This window comes from Toxotes jaculatrix, chromosome 8 (genome assembly GCF_017976425.1).
Source record: "Toxotes jaculatrix isolate fToxJac2 chromosome 8, fToxJac2.pri, whole genome shotgun sequence".
Classification (NCBI taxonomy): Eukaryota; Metazoa; Chordata; class Actinopteri; family Toxotidae; genus Toxotes; species Toxotes jaculatrix.
This window is the reverse complement of record NC_054401.1, coordinates 28,462,268-28,483,165: the sequence shown is the minus strand read 5'-3', so window position 1 is coordinate 28,483,165 and position 20,898 is coordinate 28,462,268. Positions and strand designations below refer to the sequence as shown.

The 20,898-nt window shown below is 44.0% G+C and overlaps 1 protein-coding gene across 3 annotated transcripts in view; it reads left to right on the top strand.

Annotated features, from left to right (window-relative positions):
- Positions 1-20,206, top strand: part of snrka (SNF related kinase a) — a 38,490-nt gene extending 18,284 nt beyond the window's left edge. For 2 of the 3 annotated variants that reach the window (XM_041044031.1, XM_041044033.1), the window contains 6 exons: positions 3,867-4,008; positions 9,694-9,906; positions 11,826-11,960; positions 15,493-15,691; positions 15,921-16,030; positions 16,168-20,206. In XM_041044031.1, the coding sequence (XP_040899965.1) occupies positions 3,867-4,008; positions 9,694-9,906; positions 11,826-11,960; positions 15,493-15,691; positions 15,921-16,030; positions 16,168-17,395 (2,027 nt within the window). In that variant the 3' untranslated portion in view covers positions 17,396-20,206. The remainder of the gene's footprint in view (positions 1-3,866; positions 4,009-9,693; positions 9,907-11,825; positions 11,961-15,492; positions 15,692-15,920; positions 16,031-16,167) is intronic. The other variant, XM_041044032.1, reaches the window with a different exon arrangement.
- Positions 20,207-20,898: the final 692 nt, after the last annotated feature.

Here is a 20,898-nt window from a genome sequence, read left to right as displayed (position 1 = left end):
TTATATCACTGTATCCATTTTGCTAAACTGTTTCCAACTTAGTATAAAATCAGTATAGTACATTGTCAATACACAAAGTCTATATTAATGTTGTTGGACTTTCCTTGTGAGACTTTCAACCTGCACTTAGCCTTTATAGTTTCCTTAGTTTTGCCTAGTTTATATTTCTGCATGCATTAAACGTGTGTGTGATGAGCCCAGGTTTGAATGCCACCTCTGTTGCTCCACTGAAATCCAAACAAAATTTTTTTAGTCTAGCTATTTGATGCTGATCTAACAATCTCTGGAGGGTTAATTACTGCAGCGATAAGTTTTCTCCTCTCGACCCTGACTAAAGAAGCAAGAAATTAGCACAACACTCCGAGGTACAGTACATGCTACAGGGTATCCTATCTAGTGTGTCCTTGCATGTATTGGATGGTCTAGTCTTGCTTCATAGAACTGGTAGAAGCAAGAACCAGCTTCTTTGCTGCACTATCCTGTGCACTATCTCCTGCCTTGTGTTTCTTTTTTCTTCTTTTTTTGATACGGAGCTGTTACTCGTGTGAAATAGTTGCCTTTCCTTGTTACACTTACACACACACACACACAGTGTAAAGTGCAAACAGACCTTTATTTGCTGCTGTGCTGGTTATCAGTAATTTTGACAGTTGGATGTCTGAGCACTGAGAGGAGACAGTAGACCACCCACAGAGGAGGTTTGTAATAAAGTCCAAAGCATACAGGAGCATGCTAAATTGCTCTGCTATGACCTAGATCCTTTTTAGGTATTGATTTCTTTGCTTTTTTTTTTTTTGCTCTTGCTACAGTTCAGACATCATGTGCCCACTGATATAAAAATAAAATGCTGAGAGCTGGGGATGATGTATTCATAACTCCTGAGTGGAGTGACTTTCAAAAACTCAATTTTAACAATTCATAACATTTATATTCATACTATCCGTCAGTGTTTAGAGGTAGGAAAAATAAAGCTGTTACTGAAAACCCTACATATCTTTAGGGTACAGCTTTATCTGCAAGAAGACGCACAAGATAAATTTGTTTTGTCACATTGCCAGCTGTAGTTTCACGTGGTGGCAGAATTAACCGTCACATCTGGAAGGCAGATGAGTTGCGGGCGTGTTTAAGACTATAGCTTGATTAACTTCTCTGGAAAACAGCTACTGTGTGCATTTGTTTCAGTGTAGCTTTGGAAGTTCCTGTTACCTCCTCTTAAGCTTTTCTCAAGGGATCCACTGATCCATGTCCATGACTGACCGACTGACTGATGAAATGGTATGAACAGTTTCTGATACATCATCGGAGGGCTGTTTACAGACAGTGCTGCCAACTTAGACCCATCAGATCCATCAAGCGACCACCCAGCGACAAATCTGTTGACTTTTGGACAAACCGTAGCAAGGGTTAGTACTTAGCCATAGAAGAGGGTTGCCAGTATTACCCTGAGCATGAGGTCGGACTTTCCCTCCACAGACACACCTCTCGATGCACCTCATTCAATTGACAGTTTTAAAGCAGTTCTTTGAGAGCAAGTATGTACCGAGTTGTCTATCCAGAACATCAAGTCCATGATTTCAAGGCCACATCAAACCATTGTAGGTGCTTTGTAAATGGGGGGTTAGACACAGTGACTGTACTGATGCGTTTTTTCATTTTAGATAAAACCATCAGTTGCTTCTGTTGTCCCTGTAACACCCCTTTCTCTAAGCTTTATCAGAGGCTCCGTGTTACTAATGACTTTCACTTTTGCCTACTCTCAGAACAAATGCCATCTGTAGCAGTTTATCCTCTAAACTGCCTGCATAGCCTGTGTTTTGCTTGTGGGTAATCTGCTCTCATAAAGCAGACTGTAACTGTGGACCACTGGCAACTGCAGCTGCTTCCCTATTCATGCTGTTTTCAGTGTTTATATTGTCTTCCTACTTTACTACCTCTGAGTGAACATGGGTAAATGGAAATGTATAAAACATGCCTCAGGGACGCTTCCCTTTTATACTGGATCTGTGCCTGATGTAGCAGTGACCATGGCCATGACGGCTGTGACGGACAGGAGGAGAGAGCCACTCAGAGCTAGGACAGAACCAAGGATGGCTCCATAGATAAGCAGCAGTTGTGTGGTCAGACATATACATGTGTGCCCTGAGACTGAGTTTTATACAGGGTATTAAAATCCAAAGCAGCCAAATTAAATTTACCTCAGTCAGCGGAGCTTTTCCCTCAGATGAGTGCTCCTAAAAGCACCACGAGCTTCAAGTCCAGCTTTATTTTGTTCATTTTCTGTATGAACACTCAGTTAGTGTAATTAGACACAGCACTGCTTAGCCTAAGGCTAAGTCCTCCAATGCTGATGCTAACCCAGCAAAGTTAGGACTAAAGATAGGGCTTGTCCAATTTAGAATGGATCACTGTAAAGAGATAACTAACTCAAGGCTGAGCCAGGAGCTTAAAAGCATTTGATAATCAGTATGAAAACTTCTCATGCGGCTCTGGAAAAAGTTGGATTTTTTTTTTTAGTATCTGGCATTTTGTCTCTGTGCTTCATCAGGGCTCCATTCTGCCAACCCATTAAGTATTGAGGGCATCTGAGCATTTGAGATTAATTAGAAAGTTACTTAAAAATCCTCATCATGGTAATTACTTCAGAGCTGCCAATATTTGACTGGAGTGGTATGATGTCTTTTTTTTTTTTCTTTCTTCTTTTCCTCCAGCCTGAGTGAGCGGGCTCTTGCTGGCTCAGAGAGTTAAGGACAGAATATAGTATAAGCAGTTGACAGGAAGGTGTTTACTGTCCCAGCTCCATGCTCCAGGCTGTTTCTCACCCTCCTGCTGTTAGTTGTGTTACCACTGTTCACACGCTGCTGGAGCGAGGTGTGTGCGTGTGAGTGCACATGTTTTAAGGCGCAAAAAAAGTCGGCATGGCCCAGTGCTTCTGCATGCCGACAGTTTGCTTTCTCACGGTGCAACTCGCAGATACACACACTTGAATAAGACATGCATACACACATATGAATTGACTTGACACACACACACACTTGCGTGATAGCGCTGTATATGAGAGTTTATGCACACAGGCATTGGTACGGTCCACCTGTGAAGAGACAGCTGTGAGAGCGGAGGAGTGGTTAAAATCACATGTGGATAAAGGAGGTGGGGACAGGAAAGAGCTGACATTCACTGCAGAACATTCCTCTCCCGCTTCCCTTCCCTCCATCCACCTTGTTTACCAGTCCCTCTGAGTTCATCCCGCTTCCCTTAATTGTCTCCTTGTTTCAATCCTGTGGCGTCTTTTCCACCGCTGCAGTCATCCTTCCTGATGACAGAAGGAAGACATAAGAGGAAAGAGGTACCAAGGAAGAAGGTACTTGCAAAATGAGACGTCCTTCTCACTCAGACATCATCCGTCAAGTGACGTCAATTAGTGATGAACTGGATGAACTGTCGGTGGGCTTTAGCTTTTTTATATCTCTGAGTTTGTATTTGATCATATGATGTATGCCAAAATGAGACGGCTGTTCAGTGAATCCCTTTTTATAGAAGTGTATTTCAAAAGGTGCTTCAAAAGTATTTCTGAAATAATATTATTTCATATATCAACTTTTCTGTCACTGTGTTACATTGAAGTTGGAGCACATTCAAATGTTAGAGGCCTTTTTTGGTTGATGCCACAGAGGGTGTGGGTCAGAGTGGGATTAAATTACTGTAGAAAGTCACCAAATACAATATAAAAAGAAAAAAGTAGAAAAACTAGAAAACTGTAGTATGTATGTGATTGGCCCATTCTGACTGAATAGAGTTGTTTTGTGATATTTACATGTGATTTGATCATTTAACATGGTTGTGCTTCTTTGTGTCTCCCTCCTCCTCAGATATCTGGAGTCTGGGCGTGATACTGTTCATGTTGGTATGTGGCCAGCCGCCCTTCCAAGAAGCTAACGACAGCGAGACCCTCACCATGATCATGGACTGTAAATACACTGTACCGGCCCACGTCTCTAACGCCTGCAAAGAGTGAGTGCTACATTCACAGTATTCACACAGGAGAATCACTGAACTCCTCTGTTTACACTCTTTTCATAGATTTTATAATGAATAAAACTGATAAAGCTCAGAGCCTGCGGTCACAGTCACAGTCATGGTACCTGCTCTTGTGCTTTTTTTTTGATTTCCTACCTAATATCACCCATGTTGGTTGCCAGGACTGTATTCACTCCCATTCCGCCCCACTTACCACTATATCCCTGCGTGTATTACTCAGATGTATCCCAGTTTCCTCCCTCTGTCTGTGTCTGGCTTGCACTCGACATACTGTGTATGTGGTTTGGAGAACAGCCAATCCCATTAAGCTGACATGGCCTGTAGCCGGGGGGCATTGACCTGTAACCATTCTGCAGTTCGGCTGCACTAGAGAGCAGATCCCAGACTATGTAAGCCATATTGTACTGCGGGTGACATAGTGTCACTCTGTCTGTAAAACATGTTTTTAACTTATTAAAACAGTGGTGTGGTAGGAATGTAGTAAAAGTCTAACTAGCATATCATCCTCTCAAAGTTTGTCTCTAGGTACAAATGAGTCAGAGCTTGTTATTCTCACCATTTGTCACAAAAAAATATGTAAATGCAGCTTCCCATGCATTGTGGATGGATGGAAATCCTGACTCACCATGTGCCAGTCAGTGCTTGGTGTCTCAAAAAATCCGCCTGTCATTCCACTTCATTCACTATATAATTATAGTTCTATACGATAAATATTTAGCACGTATGTTACCATTAGTAATCTTCTATCTGTCATTGTTTAACTACATTAGTATCTCAGTTCACACAAAATAACAACGAACTGAGTTCATCTCCAGCACAGTAAAAAGTATGCTCACCCACACATGAGCAGCTTATATTCCTATCTCTAAATATATGTTGTGGCCTGTTGTGCTGTAACAGAATCTGCAACAGAATCAAGTCCCCTGGCTAAAGGAGAAGAAGAAAATACATCATGAAACTAAATCCCTGATTTTGTTTTGCAGTTGTTTTACATTTTAGCCTTGAGGAAAAAGAAAGAAAAAAATCAATACGTACTCAAATACCTCTGAAATTCATCACATAGTTGATAAATACAAATACATCTGGCCTTCAGTTCTAATATATTTCTTCACCCGAGATTCTCAGATTTGTATATCACATGGCTGATTCTCAGCTGAACAACATGAAAGCATATCCTCAGGATTTCAAAAGCTGCGAGCTTTAGTCGGGTAGAAAGTAAAGTCCAGATAACTCTCTGACCTTCTCATCACCGTTGATATGCCCTGCTCTCGAGCTTGACAGGCTCTATCTTTGTGATGGTCAATGCTGTGATTATACAGTGTCAGAATGCGCTTTTTTCAAATACTGACAGATTATTATCAACCGCTGCAAAACTCCCTTCTCCCGATGGTTGTGGATTACAGTGATCTGCGTTGTAAGCTGGAACACACTGGAACACAGCGGTATCCACTCTGATTTATTCCACGCCCTGCAGACCAATTTGCTCCAGTAGCTGGCAGAGACTAAAAACCCTTCAAGCAGTTTGAGCGGCACAGCTGCAGAAACAGTACAGTCCAACTGCACACAACACGTTCCACGCTCAACATGAGTTTGGCAGTTAGGCAAATAAATTAGCAGTTGCATAATTAACCATGTGTATTAGTAGATCACAATCTGAATTTTGTACTAATTAATTTTCTCAATATACACAGAGAAACTTTTGAAGTGGTATAGATGCATATTGTAGCCGTGATGCTTTTTTTTTGTTTGTTTGTTTTAAGGTCAGTGAGGCACTGTTAGCCACACTGAAATCATGTCAGTGTTCTCTAAATATTTTTCTTCATATTACATTGTTTAATTTGTCATTTTGACAACATTCCTACGAAAACCCTACTGCAGAATTAAACACCTTTTTTGTTTAAAGTACATTAGATTAGACACAACATAAGAGCTGAAGACTAAAGCTTTTTTTGAAAAAAAAAAAAAAAAAAAAAAAAAAGCCTCTGTCACTTCACCCATATGTGTTTTGACACAATGCTAATGAGTGGGTTTCATGGGCAGGAGCAATGGCATTGGATTATTTTTAGACACAGGAAATAAACGCTTATCTCCTCTGAGTCGAAGAAGAAATCTGACTAGATTGAAGCAGCTAAGCTGAAGCAGCTGTGAGCAATCTGATGGGCTTTGAGTTCGGAACAGAAAGAGCTGTTTCGTCACATGCTGAGCTGCAGCCTTATATTTTTTTTATCATGTCAGTCACTGGTGAATTATCCAGCCATTTCACAGTTTTCGATTTCCAACCAGCCACTGTTGATACTGCACTCTTCCATCTCTCTTAGCACAGTATAGGATTTGTGAGGCTTCACACGTTTCTATTAACGTTTGCCAGTTAAAGAACAGTTGAACAAGAGCCAGGCACAATCAGCCGTTTCAGTGTCAGGTGTGGATATGGTCCTAACTGACAAAGAGAATGGGAGTCATCAACACTGAGATACTGTGTGTATTTCAGAGGAAAACAGGGGGCATGACTGGGATTTTGAGGCTCAGAGAATGAAAGAAAAGAGCAAAAGCGAAAATTAGATTGAATATTGAACCTCTTCAGGTTCAGACCTCTCACGTTTTTCCGGTGCCGTCACCTTCTCTCTCTCTCCTCTCTGTCTGATCAGTTATTGGTGACAGCAGGAAAAACCAGCAACTCCAAAGCTGCTGATGCAGTAAACCAATAATGTTGGGGCTTTAGGGGATGTAAACAGGAAGTACAGGTGGAGTCAATGTGTTAGATAGCTGAGGCGAACTATTGTACTGACTGGCCAAGTCGCTTGTGTTTGAACTTTGTTTATCTTATACAGGCCGGAAGAAAAGCGAGACAAAGGGGTCAGAGGACTTGTAAGTGATAAGGTGCGAGGGGACAGGTTTCCGGAGTCTAGTTCGCCTTTGACTATGTGCAAATGATTATGAACTGGTTGCTTTGTGGGCTCAGTGTAAAACATTGTTGTAGTTAAGGTCAAGGTTTGCTGTGAGTGTCCACCTGGGTTAGTTTTTTTTTGGATGCTATTCCAGGTCCATTGTAGGCTGTTATGTGTATGATGTTAGTGGACCAACACAGTCGTCCATGTTTTTCCTCTCTGTGTTTTCTCTCTGCGTCTGGCTCATCTCTCCGTGTGTGTGTGTGTGCGCGAACGTTTCTCTCTTTCTGCTCTCTAATCCCTGTTGACTCATTGAAATGCATTTGTGCGTCTGTATTAATAAATTATTCACCAGCTCCTCTTTGCAATCCTACACCCTCCTTCTGAGCTTTGTTTGTTTTTGTCATTTTAGAAATTAAAATCAAGGATTACTTGGAGTAATATGTTTGTTTTACACCTTCACCACCCTCCGCCCGTCCCTGCCACAGCTACTGTCACCCCCCCCCTCCCATAAACACAGAGACAGACAAACGTACCAGAGCTCTTGTCTTTCTCTCAGCATGACGTGTGGATGGTGATTGTGTGGACTGTGTTTACCAGCCAATCACAACTAAACAGAACACTATGTTCCTTCGTTTCCTGTCATTACTGTACAAACCACATGGACTGCACACACACACACACACACACACACACACACAACACTTACACTGAGATGTGTCAGAACTCTGATTTAGTCAGTTCATCGCCTGTTTGATTTCCATTGTCTGAACCAGGAGGAGCAGTGGAAATATCCAAGCCTATCTGATGCTAATGTTTCTCTCGCTGTCCCTTTCACACACCAACACTTTGGCCAGCTCGTGGGATGGTGGGATCTCTCACACATGAGGATGCAAACCTTTCTCTGAGAATGTGTGGACTGGCTCTCATATGTGTGTGACCTATAGTGGGAGAAAATAAGAGCAGACAGCCTTATGTGACTTCAAGTTTTATACAGGCTCCCTCTGTACAGGTCCCAAGGGAAAGAGAGGAATGAGACAAGACATCCGTTTGTAGGGAAGTCATGCTATCTGTTGCTTATAAGATGTCGTGTGTTACTATGTGTGCAGACACATCCTTCTTTGGGATTGTCAGTCATGCAGTTGTGAGAGGGGAAAATGTGCAATGATCCTACTAACAGTATTGTTGGTGTACCTGGAGCCCTGATAAAACTGATTGCTCAATGCCATAAACACTTAAAACAACAAAGATTCATACAGTTAACCATAATATATAGAAAAGTTAAATGTAGTGTTTGCCATCAGTGTGCTGTGAGTGTGCAGATAGTCAGGCCTTCCCTGCTGCTGCTGCTGGTTGTAGTCCTCAGGGAGCCTGGATAGCTCTGACTAATCCCCAGTGTGACTGACAGATAGCAGAGCACCACTCTGCCCAGCCTGTTAGCCTGTAGCCTCCGTCCCGTAGTCTGCTCACACTTTACCGCAAACACACTTGGGGATTTGATAAGAGTTGGAAAAAAAATGAATTCAGTGGAGCCAAAATTAGATGATGGTTGCACAGTTTTCTCAGCTTTGGTCTAGATGTGTGAATGTGTGGGTGGGTCTGTGTGTGTGTGTGTGTGTGTGTGTGTGCAGATGTCATAATAAGTCCTCTGCCAGTAAAGGTGCTTGTTTAGCTTTTTGTGTTTGTTTCATCATCCATTCTCACTAATATCCCAATCTTTGTGGTCCAACTGAACCTGCAGTACTGTGAGATCACTGGAAACAGTTTGCCTACAGAATGAGGTCCTGGATCATGTTAGTCAGCATAGTTTTGTAGTTGCATCTTCATGGTTTTCTCGTCACACGTTGTTTTGTTTTCCCCCCTTTGTAAATCTGTTATCTGCAAAATTTTCAACCTCAGATTTGTGCCTTATTTGTCACTTTTATTATACAGATGACAAAGATGGCTTACTTCTGGATGCATAATCCTTTTTTCTTGTAGTAGTTTTAGTGCTCACTAGATTCAATACCCGGCCTAATCCTGTTAAAACTGCAATCTCAGCCTTCAACAGTGTCATTTGTGTGACTTTTTTTTTTTTTTTTAAGCTGCCACCTGACCAGCTGTAGTTTCATATCCGGAGCTCTGTCAAAGCAAATGTCTCACGCGTTCTGTCACTGTTCATTATACACCAGATATTAAATGCCTCCGTCTGCTCCTAGTCAGCATACCGTGTAACATACCAACAAAACAGGTTAAACTGTTACTGTACTGAACAACAGGCCGTGGTTCAGCAGACATCTGAAACACTGGCGTCCTCCTGGGGAGGCTGGTGGCACATTTACAAAGCCTCCTGCAAATGACTGTCAGGGCTTTAGACAGGCTTTTTTTTTTGTGACTCTGGTAAAAGTGATGTCTCTATAAACAAAGCCACCATACATTCACTCTGCGTGGCAACGTTCAGCAGGTCCCATTATGAATTCACAGAAAAGAAAATGTCAGAGACTAACGTATCTAATCTGTCCTCGCTTTGGACATAACTTTTGGGTGCAGACCCCTCGTGCTGCTCAAACATCATTACTCGCTGCCAAAAAATAAACCAGCAACAGCCAGAACCCAAATATCCAGCTGATCAGGTCAATCAATAAAGCTGATATTGGCTGATATCTTTACAGGATTTCTGTGATTCCTGTTAGGTCCTGTGACTTTCAAATGAATTCAGCTTAAGTTTAAGTATGTGCTTTCTCTCCCTCTTCCTCTTTTCCTGTCCTTTCTTCTCTTCTCCTCACGGCTCCAGTCTGATAGATCGTATGCTTCAGAGGGACCCCAAGAGGCGAGCATCCCTGGAGGAAATTGAGACCCACACCTGGCTGCAGGGTGTTGACCCATCCCCAGCTACCAAATACAACACTCCCCTGGTGTCCCACAAGAACCTGTCTGAGGAGGAACACAACAGCATCATCCAGCGCATGGTACTGGGAGACATCGCTGATCGAGAAGCCATAGTTGAGTAAGTTGCTATAGGTCTGCCTTAAAATGCAAAGTATAGTAAAAATATCAAACAGAACTTCAGCTGTTTTATTTGTCGGTCAAACCGGAGACTCTCTCAGAGACTTTATACAGGATGAGTGGACAGTGATCTATATTTGGGGAAGTTTTTTCTTTTTATCTGTGTCTGAATTCAAGGGGCTTCACATTTTGTTATGTTGCAGTCTCATGATGAAATCTTTTAAATTCCTATTTGCCCTCATCCGTCTGCACTCCATACTGCACAATGACAAAACGAAAGCAGACATTTAGAAATGAGTTGTTCTGTATATTTCTTCAGACAGTGTAAGTACAGGTACAGAAACCAGCCTCGCGGCATTACTTCATTTCCTTAAAACGAAAAAGAGAAAAATTGACAAGCCTTTCGTTTCTGCCTCCTACAAACCTGTGAAAGGAAAAAGAAAGCCAAATATAGGTATTTTAACTATTTTATTACCAATGCCAGTGTTGTGTAGTTCAGATCTAACCAGTAAACAGCAGGTGCATCGTTTTCTTGCTCATCAGTAAAGCGCTGACAGCTGCTGGCAGTTTATCGGTTTCTAAATTTGTTAGCCTTGAAGCTAGCTAATGAGCTGTTATACATATACTGTTATACTCATTTGACCTGAATGGTAAATAAACACGACTCGCGTGTCAGTATAGTTCCAGTCGGTGCATTTGAAACCCATGTCCAATTTTCATCTTGAGATATACCTTTAGTTTGTTTCAGGAGTTTAAAGCTGAGACGCGGAGGCTTCCCAGAATTAGTGTTAGCGTGTGTACACTAGTGTGTGTGTGTGTGTGTGTGTGTGTACTGACTGCTGCGCCACATCCGTAGCTGCTGTAATCCATGTGTGTAAGCTCATAAGCGAACAGTAGAGGGATAAACTATACATCTGCTGCTCAGTTGGTACAAGCCATTCTTTCCCTCTGAGCATCAGTCTCTGATGGATCTCTTGTGTCACAGTGTGTGTGTGTGTGACGTTGTGTTACTACAGTTGTGCATTACTCCTACATCCCCTACTCTCCTGTGTGATACAGTGTCTCTTTTCCCTAGGCTATCACAGACTGTGTGGCACAAAGAGCTGGATCTCCCAAGTCTGGGGCGTTTTTCATTCACTACTCACTCACTTACAGAGAAAGACTTCTGATTGGCTCTCATACCTCAGTACTCAGGCTCCGTTAGCCAGTGAGCTCCACTTGACTGAATGAAGCTCTGCCACATTTATTAACAGTCAGTGATCGTATAAGAATACAACATATTGTAACTCATCTAAATATACATATGCTCTCACTCTTTGTGTACAGCTGCTGTCCTGAGGATGTGACTAGTTCCATTAATTCACTCATTAGTTCCACAATTGTATTGAAAACGAATGAGTGATGTATTGGGACTGGATACAACCAAATCACATAAGATAATCAGATAATCAGATAATATTATTACTTACATCATATCAAGAGTATTGGTTTTACTCTATCACAGTGTATCATCCATAGTAAAGCCATTAGTGAGATATTTATGTGCCGTGAATATTTAGAGTTCTCCTGGCTGGGCCTTCTCAGGGGACTGTCATAGTATCTCCACAGGTTCGTCATGTTTTAGCCCCTTTCACACATGCACCCCTTTAATCTGACATGAGGCCAACATGTCCTGCAAGACAGACCTGACTTTTACCTTGATGACACAGTGACAACAGTGCTGTGGTATTTTCTTATCCACCACCTCAGCCTCTGCTCTCAGCCTGTCGGTGCTGCTGCTGCTGCTGCTGCTGGGACATGTCTGTCCTACTACTTGTTAGTTATGCTGTCACTGCTGTAACCATCCAGCACTCATGTGTTGCCACAGAGTAACATGTTTACTGTTCTTGTGTTCCTAATGTGATTGTATTTTTTTTTCAGAGCCCTGGAGACCAATAAATACAACCACATCACAGCCACATACTACCTGCTAGCAGAGAGGATCCTGAGGGAGAAGCAGGAGAAGGAGGTCCAGACCCGCTCGTCCAGCCCCAGCAACATCAAGGCACACTTCAGGTAAAGAAGCAAGCATCACGACATGACTTACACTTTCTTTATAGATATAAGTATATGTATATATTCATAGTGTGTATACAGCTTATATTCGAACTGAAAAAGAGCAACCTTTCTCATGCCGTGGCCTGTGCAGAAAAGATTTTTTTTTTTTTTTTAACAAACTAGTGAAGAGTGTGAGTAAGAAATATCACTGCTCATCATCATAATGACTGTCTGAGTCATAGTATGAGCCGAGAAGAGGGTAATTGACCTATCTCGCTCCACTGCTTCAAACTCCAGCCTGCCGGAGTTACTCAGATTGGGTTAGATCTCCAAAGGTTTCATTTCCATTTTTGGGTTCACTGAGCCTCCACCTGCTGGGCTCAGGGGAGACAGGGCAGAGGAAATGGGGAGAGCAAATAGTTTGAACCATTAACAGATTCTTCACAGTGTTTTAAATCTTAGCCTCCGTCTCTTAGATTTTTCCATCATTATTCTAACTGAGCGTAATGTTTACATTCTTCCAATTCCACTGGCGAGCTAAGTGGAAGCTAAGTTTCACTCCAGTCAGTCATCAAAATGCTAAAAGCTAAGACGATAGATCCAGTTTATCCACTTTAGCTGTCTAAGTATTTCTTCTTTGCTGCTTTGCCAACATTGTCCTTCTTAAAAGGAAGAGGAGATCTGGAGGATGTACAGTTATAAAAGGAAGAGCGACAGAGTACAGGAACAAATAAGGAAGAAAGGAGTGAGGAGGCTTCAACAGGACAGCTATGGCTGTGAAACACTGGCACAACTCCCTCCACACTCCTCCTTCTCCTCTGCAGAGGGATAGAGAGCATCTATAGAATATGTCTGAGGAATCCTGATGGAAGTAAGTGTAGCTGCCATCAGCCATTTCCTGTCAGCGTTACACACTGGTCACCTTTCAGCAGCCTGAGTAAGCAGTAAGCAGAGTTTCAGCACTGCTGTGATCTGAATTCTGTCAGGTTAACGTAAATACGAGGTTAAATACAGAAAGAATGACCTATTAAGGACGTCAAGCAACTTCCAGGTGCCTTCAAGCAGATAGGACCTGAGCATCACAACCTCCTCTACACCACAAAGAGGGGGGAGGGACTGAGGGAGAGAGGTAAACACAACATGATCACAAGGGAGGGAGAGAGAGACAAAGAGGAGCCTTGGACTCCTGGAGGACGAAGATCCACATCCAAAACATCTGGAATGAGGCACAGAGAGAGCGAGAGAGAGACAGGGACACTCACGTGCTTAAGGGAATAAACAAACAGAGGGTTAGAGAGATGCAGTGGTTTTCAGTAAGTTTACAGTAATCTCATCAGCTGGACAGCATGGACTCTACTATACTTACAAGGTTTAACCGGTTCACTGAGACTGAGACCGACCCTGAGTTAAGGCACAAAGATGAGCTTTAAGTTTGAATGTAAAGGTCTCAGCAGACGGACATGATGGGAAAAGGCTCTGCAGTCTGCTGACTTCTTTTGAGCTCTGGGGGGGGAGACAGCAGCCCTTCATTCTGAGAATGAAGAGCGGGGGATGGAATATAAGGTTTAAGCAGATCAGGCGGGTATGAAGGAGCCTGCCCAGCCTACAGTTCAGTATGGAAACACCTTAAAGTCTGATCTGACTCAGAGAGGGATCCAGTGGAAAAAAAAAAAATCTAGCTGCAGCATTCTGAACCATTTGAATATAACACCAAGATTCTTGGCTGACATACTCTGAGAAATCACACAGCTGTTGAGAGCCGCTGTTACTTGATCAATCTGGTGTCTATGTCAGGCTGGGTCAGTGACCAGCCTCATTTTGATCTGAATTTAGGATCAGGAAGTTTTCACGTCCAGCTTTTGAATTTGAAAAGGGTTATCTGCCTTTACAGGCCCATAAAGCTCAATATCATTAGTGAAGCAAATTGGAAATTAATTCCATGACTGTGTAGAATTTAGCCAAGAGGTGAAATATAAAGAGAGAAAAGCAGTTGGCCAAACACAGAGCCCTGAGGTACTCCACGAGTAAGAGGTTAAATTGTGGCAGGTCCAGGCCAGAGTTGTTAGTTTGGTGTATGTAGTGATCCATGGGACTAAAAACAACACTGAGACCGAGGAAGAGAAGCACAGAGGTGGAATCTGAATCCATAACATTGTGTTTAATTGGCTGCGAATGACCCACATGTTAGGAGCTGTTCCACTGCCAGGCTTACTTCACATGGACACACACACACACACACACTCTTAAAACCTAAACATCAACCAGGAATTGACACTGTATATTTAGAAGTAGTGTCTTGTCTCACCAGCTGTGACCCAGCTATAACAGTGGACTGTCTGAGTGCTTTATGTTCCCACCAGATCTGAAAACACCCCTCAGTAGAGCTGAACTGGACTGTCCATTAATAGATTAGTGGACTGACAGAAAAATCAATCAAAATCTAAATATGATTTGCTGCTTTTCTGTTTTCTGTCCGAATGTTTTTGGGGGTTTTTGACTGTTGCTCAGACAAAGTAAGAAAGTACCGGCTTGTCCTGTGAGACTTTGTGATGGACATATTTCCACATATTTCCACATTTTGAGTTGGTCTGTATTAACACTCAGAATAAGTGATGACGGAGGTTTCTCCTGCTGTAAATGACCTGTGTCCGTGGCGGTGAACTTCAGGAATGACCTCGAAATACAGCCGCTTTTTACAAAATGGGAAGTGTCTTTAAATGTGGGTTTAGTCTCAGGTCTGCCTGTGCTTCCATGCAAATGTGAGGTGCAATCAGTGTGAGCTCAGTAATGCGTGTGTGTGTGTGTGTGTGTGTGTGTGTCGAGCGAAGAGCGCTGCCTCTCGGGGGATTAATTGTTTTCTGACTCTTCAGTGTGCTGTCAGGGGGATCGCTCCGCCTCGCTGTTTGTTTCAGCTCTTTCCTGTCAACACACGGACCTCCAGGAAAGTTTGCCAGGATGGACAATTGTTTGTTTGTCACGGGTTCATTCAAGGAACCTGGGTTTCCGTGCCAGATAAAGATCCGTGATTTTCCAGCCCTCGTTGTAGTTTGGAAGTCCTTTGAATTACATCAGTAAATAAAAGGGTCAGTAACTAAAAAAAACTCACCTGTTAGAGACGCTAACAGACTCGTATAAACCCTCATAGCCAGAACAGAATCATCGGCTGATATCAGATAAATTAAGATGCTGATGCAGTGGTAACCGTGGTAACTGTCTCACCACGTGTCACCAAGTGTCGCATCACACCTGTATGAAAGGTGGCGTGGATGTGATGACAGGTAACGTGAGGTTCAGTTTAATGATGTTTGATATTAAAGGGTCGTTTCAGCGATTTTACACAGGGGTTAAGTGAACTTGTCTCAGCCTGTGGAAACAGTTGTGTAATGTCCTCTGTGTCTCAGGAGCTTTGTCAGGTCTGAGAAAAAAAACCCTCATGATTTGATGTCACCAGGGTTGTCTCAGCTTGAAGAGACAGAGAGTTTGAAAGCAGTGGACCTTTAAAAGGCAGGAAGCATCTTTGAAGTCTCCTCTGTCCTTTCTGTCTCTACAGGCAGTCCTGGCCCACCAGAGTAGACATGCACCAGGACATCGAGGACAGCTTGGCAGCGTCCTCCATCTCCCACGCCGGAGGCCCCCAGTCGCCGGCCCGCAGCGCTGAGAACTTGCTCAATGGACATCGCTCCAAGGGCATGATGGAGCTGGGCCGGCGAGAGGAGACGGTGACGGATTCTTCAGGACTGGGAGCACAGGTACACCAGGGACATCTTTATCACACCTGGACTTTGAACTTTACTTGAACTTTATTTCTGGATTTTTACTGTTTCATTGTTTATTTGACTGTTTTTTTTTTTTTTTTTTTTGCAGTATTTTTTTTAAGGACATCTGCATGGTTAAAGCTGTCCTCACAGAGGACAATTCAAACAGTCTGTTTGAACTGATTTAATGCATTTGGCTGCTGTTTTTATAATCTCATTCCAGGGAGCCTGTGCTGCCGCCTCAGGCCCTGCTCTTGGCTCTGGATCTGGGACTATCAGGGCCCCCAGTCCCTCCACCTCAGCAGCAGCCAAGCAGCGAACCTGCCTGTTCAGGTCTGATCAGTTTGGATTCGTTTTTTTTTTTTTTTTTTTTTATCTTTTAGAAGTTTGATGTGTTACATTTTTTTTCCTCAGTTCAAGGCTTGAAATTGCCTGCGTCTGTGTTGCTGTAATGTCTGATTGTTTTTCAGGGTGGAGGAAGATGAGGAGGAGGAGGAAGAGCAGGACCCGTCTCCCCTCCCGACCCAGGTCATCCTGCGCCGCAAGCCCCCCTCGGTCACCAACCGCCTCACCTCCAGGAAGAGCGCCCCGGTTCTCAACCAGATCTTTGAGGAGGAAGGGGAATCCGACGACGACTTCGACATGGACGAGGGTCTGCCGCCCAAACTCAGCCGTCTAAAGATGAACATGGCCGGGAACGCCACCAGCCTGAGCTCCGGGGCCAGCTCCTCCTCGTCCCCGGGGTCCACGCAGAAGCGTTACCACCGACGCAAGAGCCAGGGGAGGGGGTCGTCGTGTTCCAGCTCTGAGACGAGCGACGACGACTCAGAGAGCCACCGGAGACGCCTGGACAAAGACTCAGGCTTCGGTTACGGCTGGAACAGAAGGGACAGCAGCGAGGGCCCTCCTGGCAGCTCGGGGGGGAACGGGGGAGGCAGCAGCTCAGGGCAAGGGAAGCCTCCCGGAGAGGGAGGGGGCACCTCTGGTCCAGACCGGGGCAGTCCTCCCGGAGGGGGTGGGAATGGAGGTGGAGGGGGAGGCGATGGTGGAGGAGGGAGCGGGGGAGGAGGAGGGGGTAATAAAGGACAAGACAGCCCCTCCAGTTGTTGCAACAACAGTAGCACTACTAACCCCTCCCTCAGCTCCCTGTCCCGGTCCTCCCGCACCGCGAGCCGCAGCGCTGAGCTGGTGGAGAGTCTGAAGCTGATGAGCCTGTGCCTCAGCTCCCAGCTGCAGCACCACCGCGGAGGGCGGGGGGGTCGAGGTGGCGGAGGTGGTGGAGGAGGCGGTGGCGGGGGGAAGTTGATCATAGACCCTCGCAGTCTCTCAGGAGGGAACGTGAAAATCCAGGAGAAGTCAGCCTGGAGGATGTGCATCGGCTCCACGGGGAGCCTGGACACCATCACCCTGCCCACCACCGCCGCCCTGCCTCGCACCCACTCCGCCCAGCAGCAGCAGCAGCACCACCACCACCACCATCATCACCACCACCGCAAAACAGCGCCGCACGACCCCCACGGCCTGCAGGCGGGGCCGGGCGACAGGAACACTCACAGCAACCTGAGCGCTTTGAAAAACGGCGTGCTTCAACTACCTCTGTGTGAGAAGACCATCTCCGTTAACATCCAGCGCGGCGGAGGCTCCAGGGATGGTCTGCTCTGTACCTCAGCTCCAGCCAGCTGCTGCCAGGTCATCTGAGGCCCCCCCCCCCCCCCCCCCCCAGCTGAGAACCAAGCTCCACCCTGCTCTGTCACCTCCTCTTTTCTGACCTCGTCACCTCCTCCAGATCCTTAATTGAACACACACGACTCCACCTTTTGAACGTCCTGTCTTGTGTTTAGCTGTAGCAGATAGCTGACCTCACATCAGATCCCCTGACCTTCAGCTCACCTGCCTTCTGCTGTCGTCTCTAAGCCTCGTGTCGCCTCCTCACTGTCAGTGTGTGTGTTCTGTGCTCTGCTTGTGTTGTTCTGTCTGAGGTTCATGTTGTTTAGAGTTGCTTTTAACATTTCCAAGTGTGTTTTCAGGTTTTGGTTCGATCCTTGTTGAACAGTTTTAATGAATGTGCTGCTTTTAGAATAACGACAGTGTGGGAGGTTGGATTGGACGGTGTCTACATTCACGATGTTAAACTCCAGCATCCAAGAATCAGAATGGGAATTTAGTTGTAGTTTTACCCCAAAAACATAATTATCACAAGGAAAGTTTTAACTGATTTGAGAAAAAGTCCAAATATTATGAAAACACAGACATTTTGGACATTTTGAGATGAAGTGATGACTTAATGACAAACAAGTCACAACTTATTCATGATAATAATCTGTTACACTGGCCTGAAGTTGTGGTGTGGGGGGTGGGGGGGGGTTAGAACACAAGTGTGTTCATGTGTTGATGGACATCTGCGAGGTCCCGCCCCCTCACCCAGGTCTCCTCTGATTGGCTAGAAGGCTGAGTCAGGCTCACTGAAGCTTCTGACAGCTCGTCCACACGCTGGCACACGATTTCAAACATATTTCATTAAAAAAAAAACAAAACAAACTACAGACTGTGGCTTTAGTTAAATCACTCTGAAGATTACATCCTCAGACATATTTACAAAAGTGCAACTTTTCTCCTCAACTTCTGACATAAAATCAGATGAGTAAATGAAGAAGACACCAGTCGTTATCTTAAAGAATGACTCCTCACTTTCCTCAGACTTTTTCTCTTTCACAGTTTTGACTTTTATTCACTGACTCATTATTCACTTCATTCATTTAGAGCTTCCTCCTCTGAGTGTCTGACCCGTGTAGTGAAGCAGGCAGCTGAGAGGAGGGTCTCCATGCTCACAGAGCACACTAACACTCCTCTGAACAACACGCCTCCCTCCCCTCCCCTCCCCTCCCCCCTTTCCCTCACCTCTAACCTCAGTGTTTGGCAGAGTGAGATCGGTGACCAGACCACAGCTGGATTCAGGTTTCTCTGATGAAGGGGAAGGGGAGAGGTTTTCATGTGAGTGACCCATGACCCCAGTCTGGACTCCACATTATTGCACTCAGACAATCTGTTTTATGTTTATGTGTTTGTTTGTTTTTTTTTAAATTCCTTTTACATGGATGATTTTAGCTCCATTCATCGGTCACAGCCCTTTAAATCTGGTCGAGCTGTTTTCATTTGGACACAGTTTAGCTTTTTACATTGGGAAGAAAAAAAAAAAGCTGTGACTGTGCAGACTGTGTTCGCTCCTGTGTGGCAGCAAACAGCTGATTCCTCTGCTACTGTAGCATCAATGCTCACCTCCTCCGCCATGTTTGGAAATGTTACTGCTGTCTTTCTATTTAAAGCTGAGGTATTATTATTATTATTTTTTTTTAACTCTTTGCGTTGCTGTAGTTGCTGATGCAGAATATTTGTCGTGTCTGACTGTGGAAACACAAACACACTACAAATAAATCCCAGTAGTTTGTCCCGGTTTGACCAGTTTGGTCCCACCTGCGCTCACATGCCACACAGGAGTGCGGGTTGCAGCGTGCGGGACTCGTTGTTGAGTATGTATATATATATACGCTATGTTTAAAAGTAAAGTTTATTTTTAAAACGTGTACATTTTTTTTTTTTTTTTTTGGAGCAATCTGCTGTTTTCAAAAATGTTATAACGTTGGCTCGTGTGGAGTCTCAGTGGGCTGAAATGAGCGCGTGCAGCAGGTCGATGAGCGGGAGCTCACCTGTGCAGGAGGAGGAAAAAAAAAAAGCTCATGACTCACAGCTTTAAAGGAGTTGACCAAGGAGATGAACAAATGAAAGAGAGATAAAGGGGGGAAACGGGGAGATTCTTTAAGGGCATTGGCAATAAGCTATACTGTGTGTTGCAGCTATCTGTACAGAAACGTTTTTCACTAGTTCCGTTTTCTTTTTTAAAATCCAAACATTGGACTGAAAAGGAAAAAAAAAAAGGAAAAGCTGTGTTTAAAATATTTTTTTCCCCCTCTTTGGTTCTTGTTTTTTTTTTTTTTTTTTTTTTTGGAAAACTGTATGTACATAGAGTTGTAAATACGGTGCTCTTTCTCTTTATCTAGAACAGCGGAGTGAACCTCATGGTGCATAGCTGTACAGTCATCTAGCCTTATGATAATTAGTAAAACTGTATGAGTGTCTCAGCTAAAAAAAAAAAAAAAAAAAAAAAAGAAAGAAAGAAAGAAATAAAACTAAAAATAAAGCCGCGTGAGGAAAAACAACCCGATTCTATTCATACTGTCAGGTCTTTGACTGTCGTCTTACTCAGCTGTATCCAGGTGAATGACGTGCATGTGTTTCAATGTTTGACATTCAGTGACCCTGAGAGGAGGAAGAATCAGCTGCAGGAATGTTACTGGACCAAAAAAAAAAAAAAAAGCAACAGAAGAAGAAGAAGAGGAAAAAAAAAAGAAAAGAAAAAAAGAGTCAATGAGTTGGAGCGGACAGGAATATTCAGTGTATTATTCTGTTGTTGATACCTGTTGTCAGACGTTACATATAGCTATGGTAATAATCCAAAAATAAAACTGTGGAATACTGTCTCATACCTGTGCTCCTCTGGGTCTTTCTTGTTAGGTTTGGATCTGACGGGTCATCACCTGAGGACACACCTGGCACACACACACATAAACAAGGACAGTGACGCTGAATAATAATTCAACTGTAACTTCAGCATTAAAGCACAGGACTCCTCTGAGACGCAGAGTCGGCCTCCCGAGGTCATGGTCTGGAGGCTGTGTGATCCAGGTCACTGAAGGTGTTGAAAAGCCGTCAGTGGTGATTAACATGCTACATGACACTGAGCTCGCTCAGCTCTCAGCCTCGCCTCTCAAGTAACTCAGGAGCTGACGAGGGACCATCCAAGTTTATTCAGAGCTGATATTTCTATGAACGGGCGTCTTCATTTCCTGGTCGCACTGATGGTGTGTGAAGCATGTTTCCAGCAGTAAAGTCCAATAAAAGAACACTTTGTTTATAGGTTTTTATTTAAGCCACAGACGACAGAGAGCTGCTTCGGTTTCGATCTACTTTATTCTCCTCAACCTGTTTCAATAGATTTTTTTATAACGGAAATACCAGAGAGAGCGTGAAGTACGTTTGGAGCATATAAAAACAAAATACTGTGACAGGCATTGGATTTCAAGGCACCAGGGTGGTTGCATGAATGCATGGCTTAAAGCTTCAAGTCATATTCATCTACACTGGAA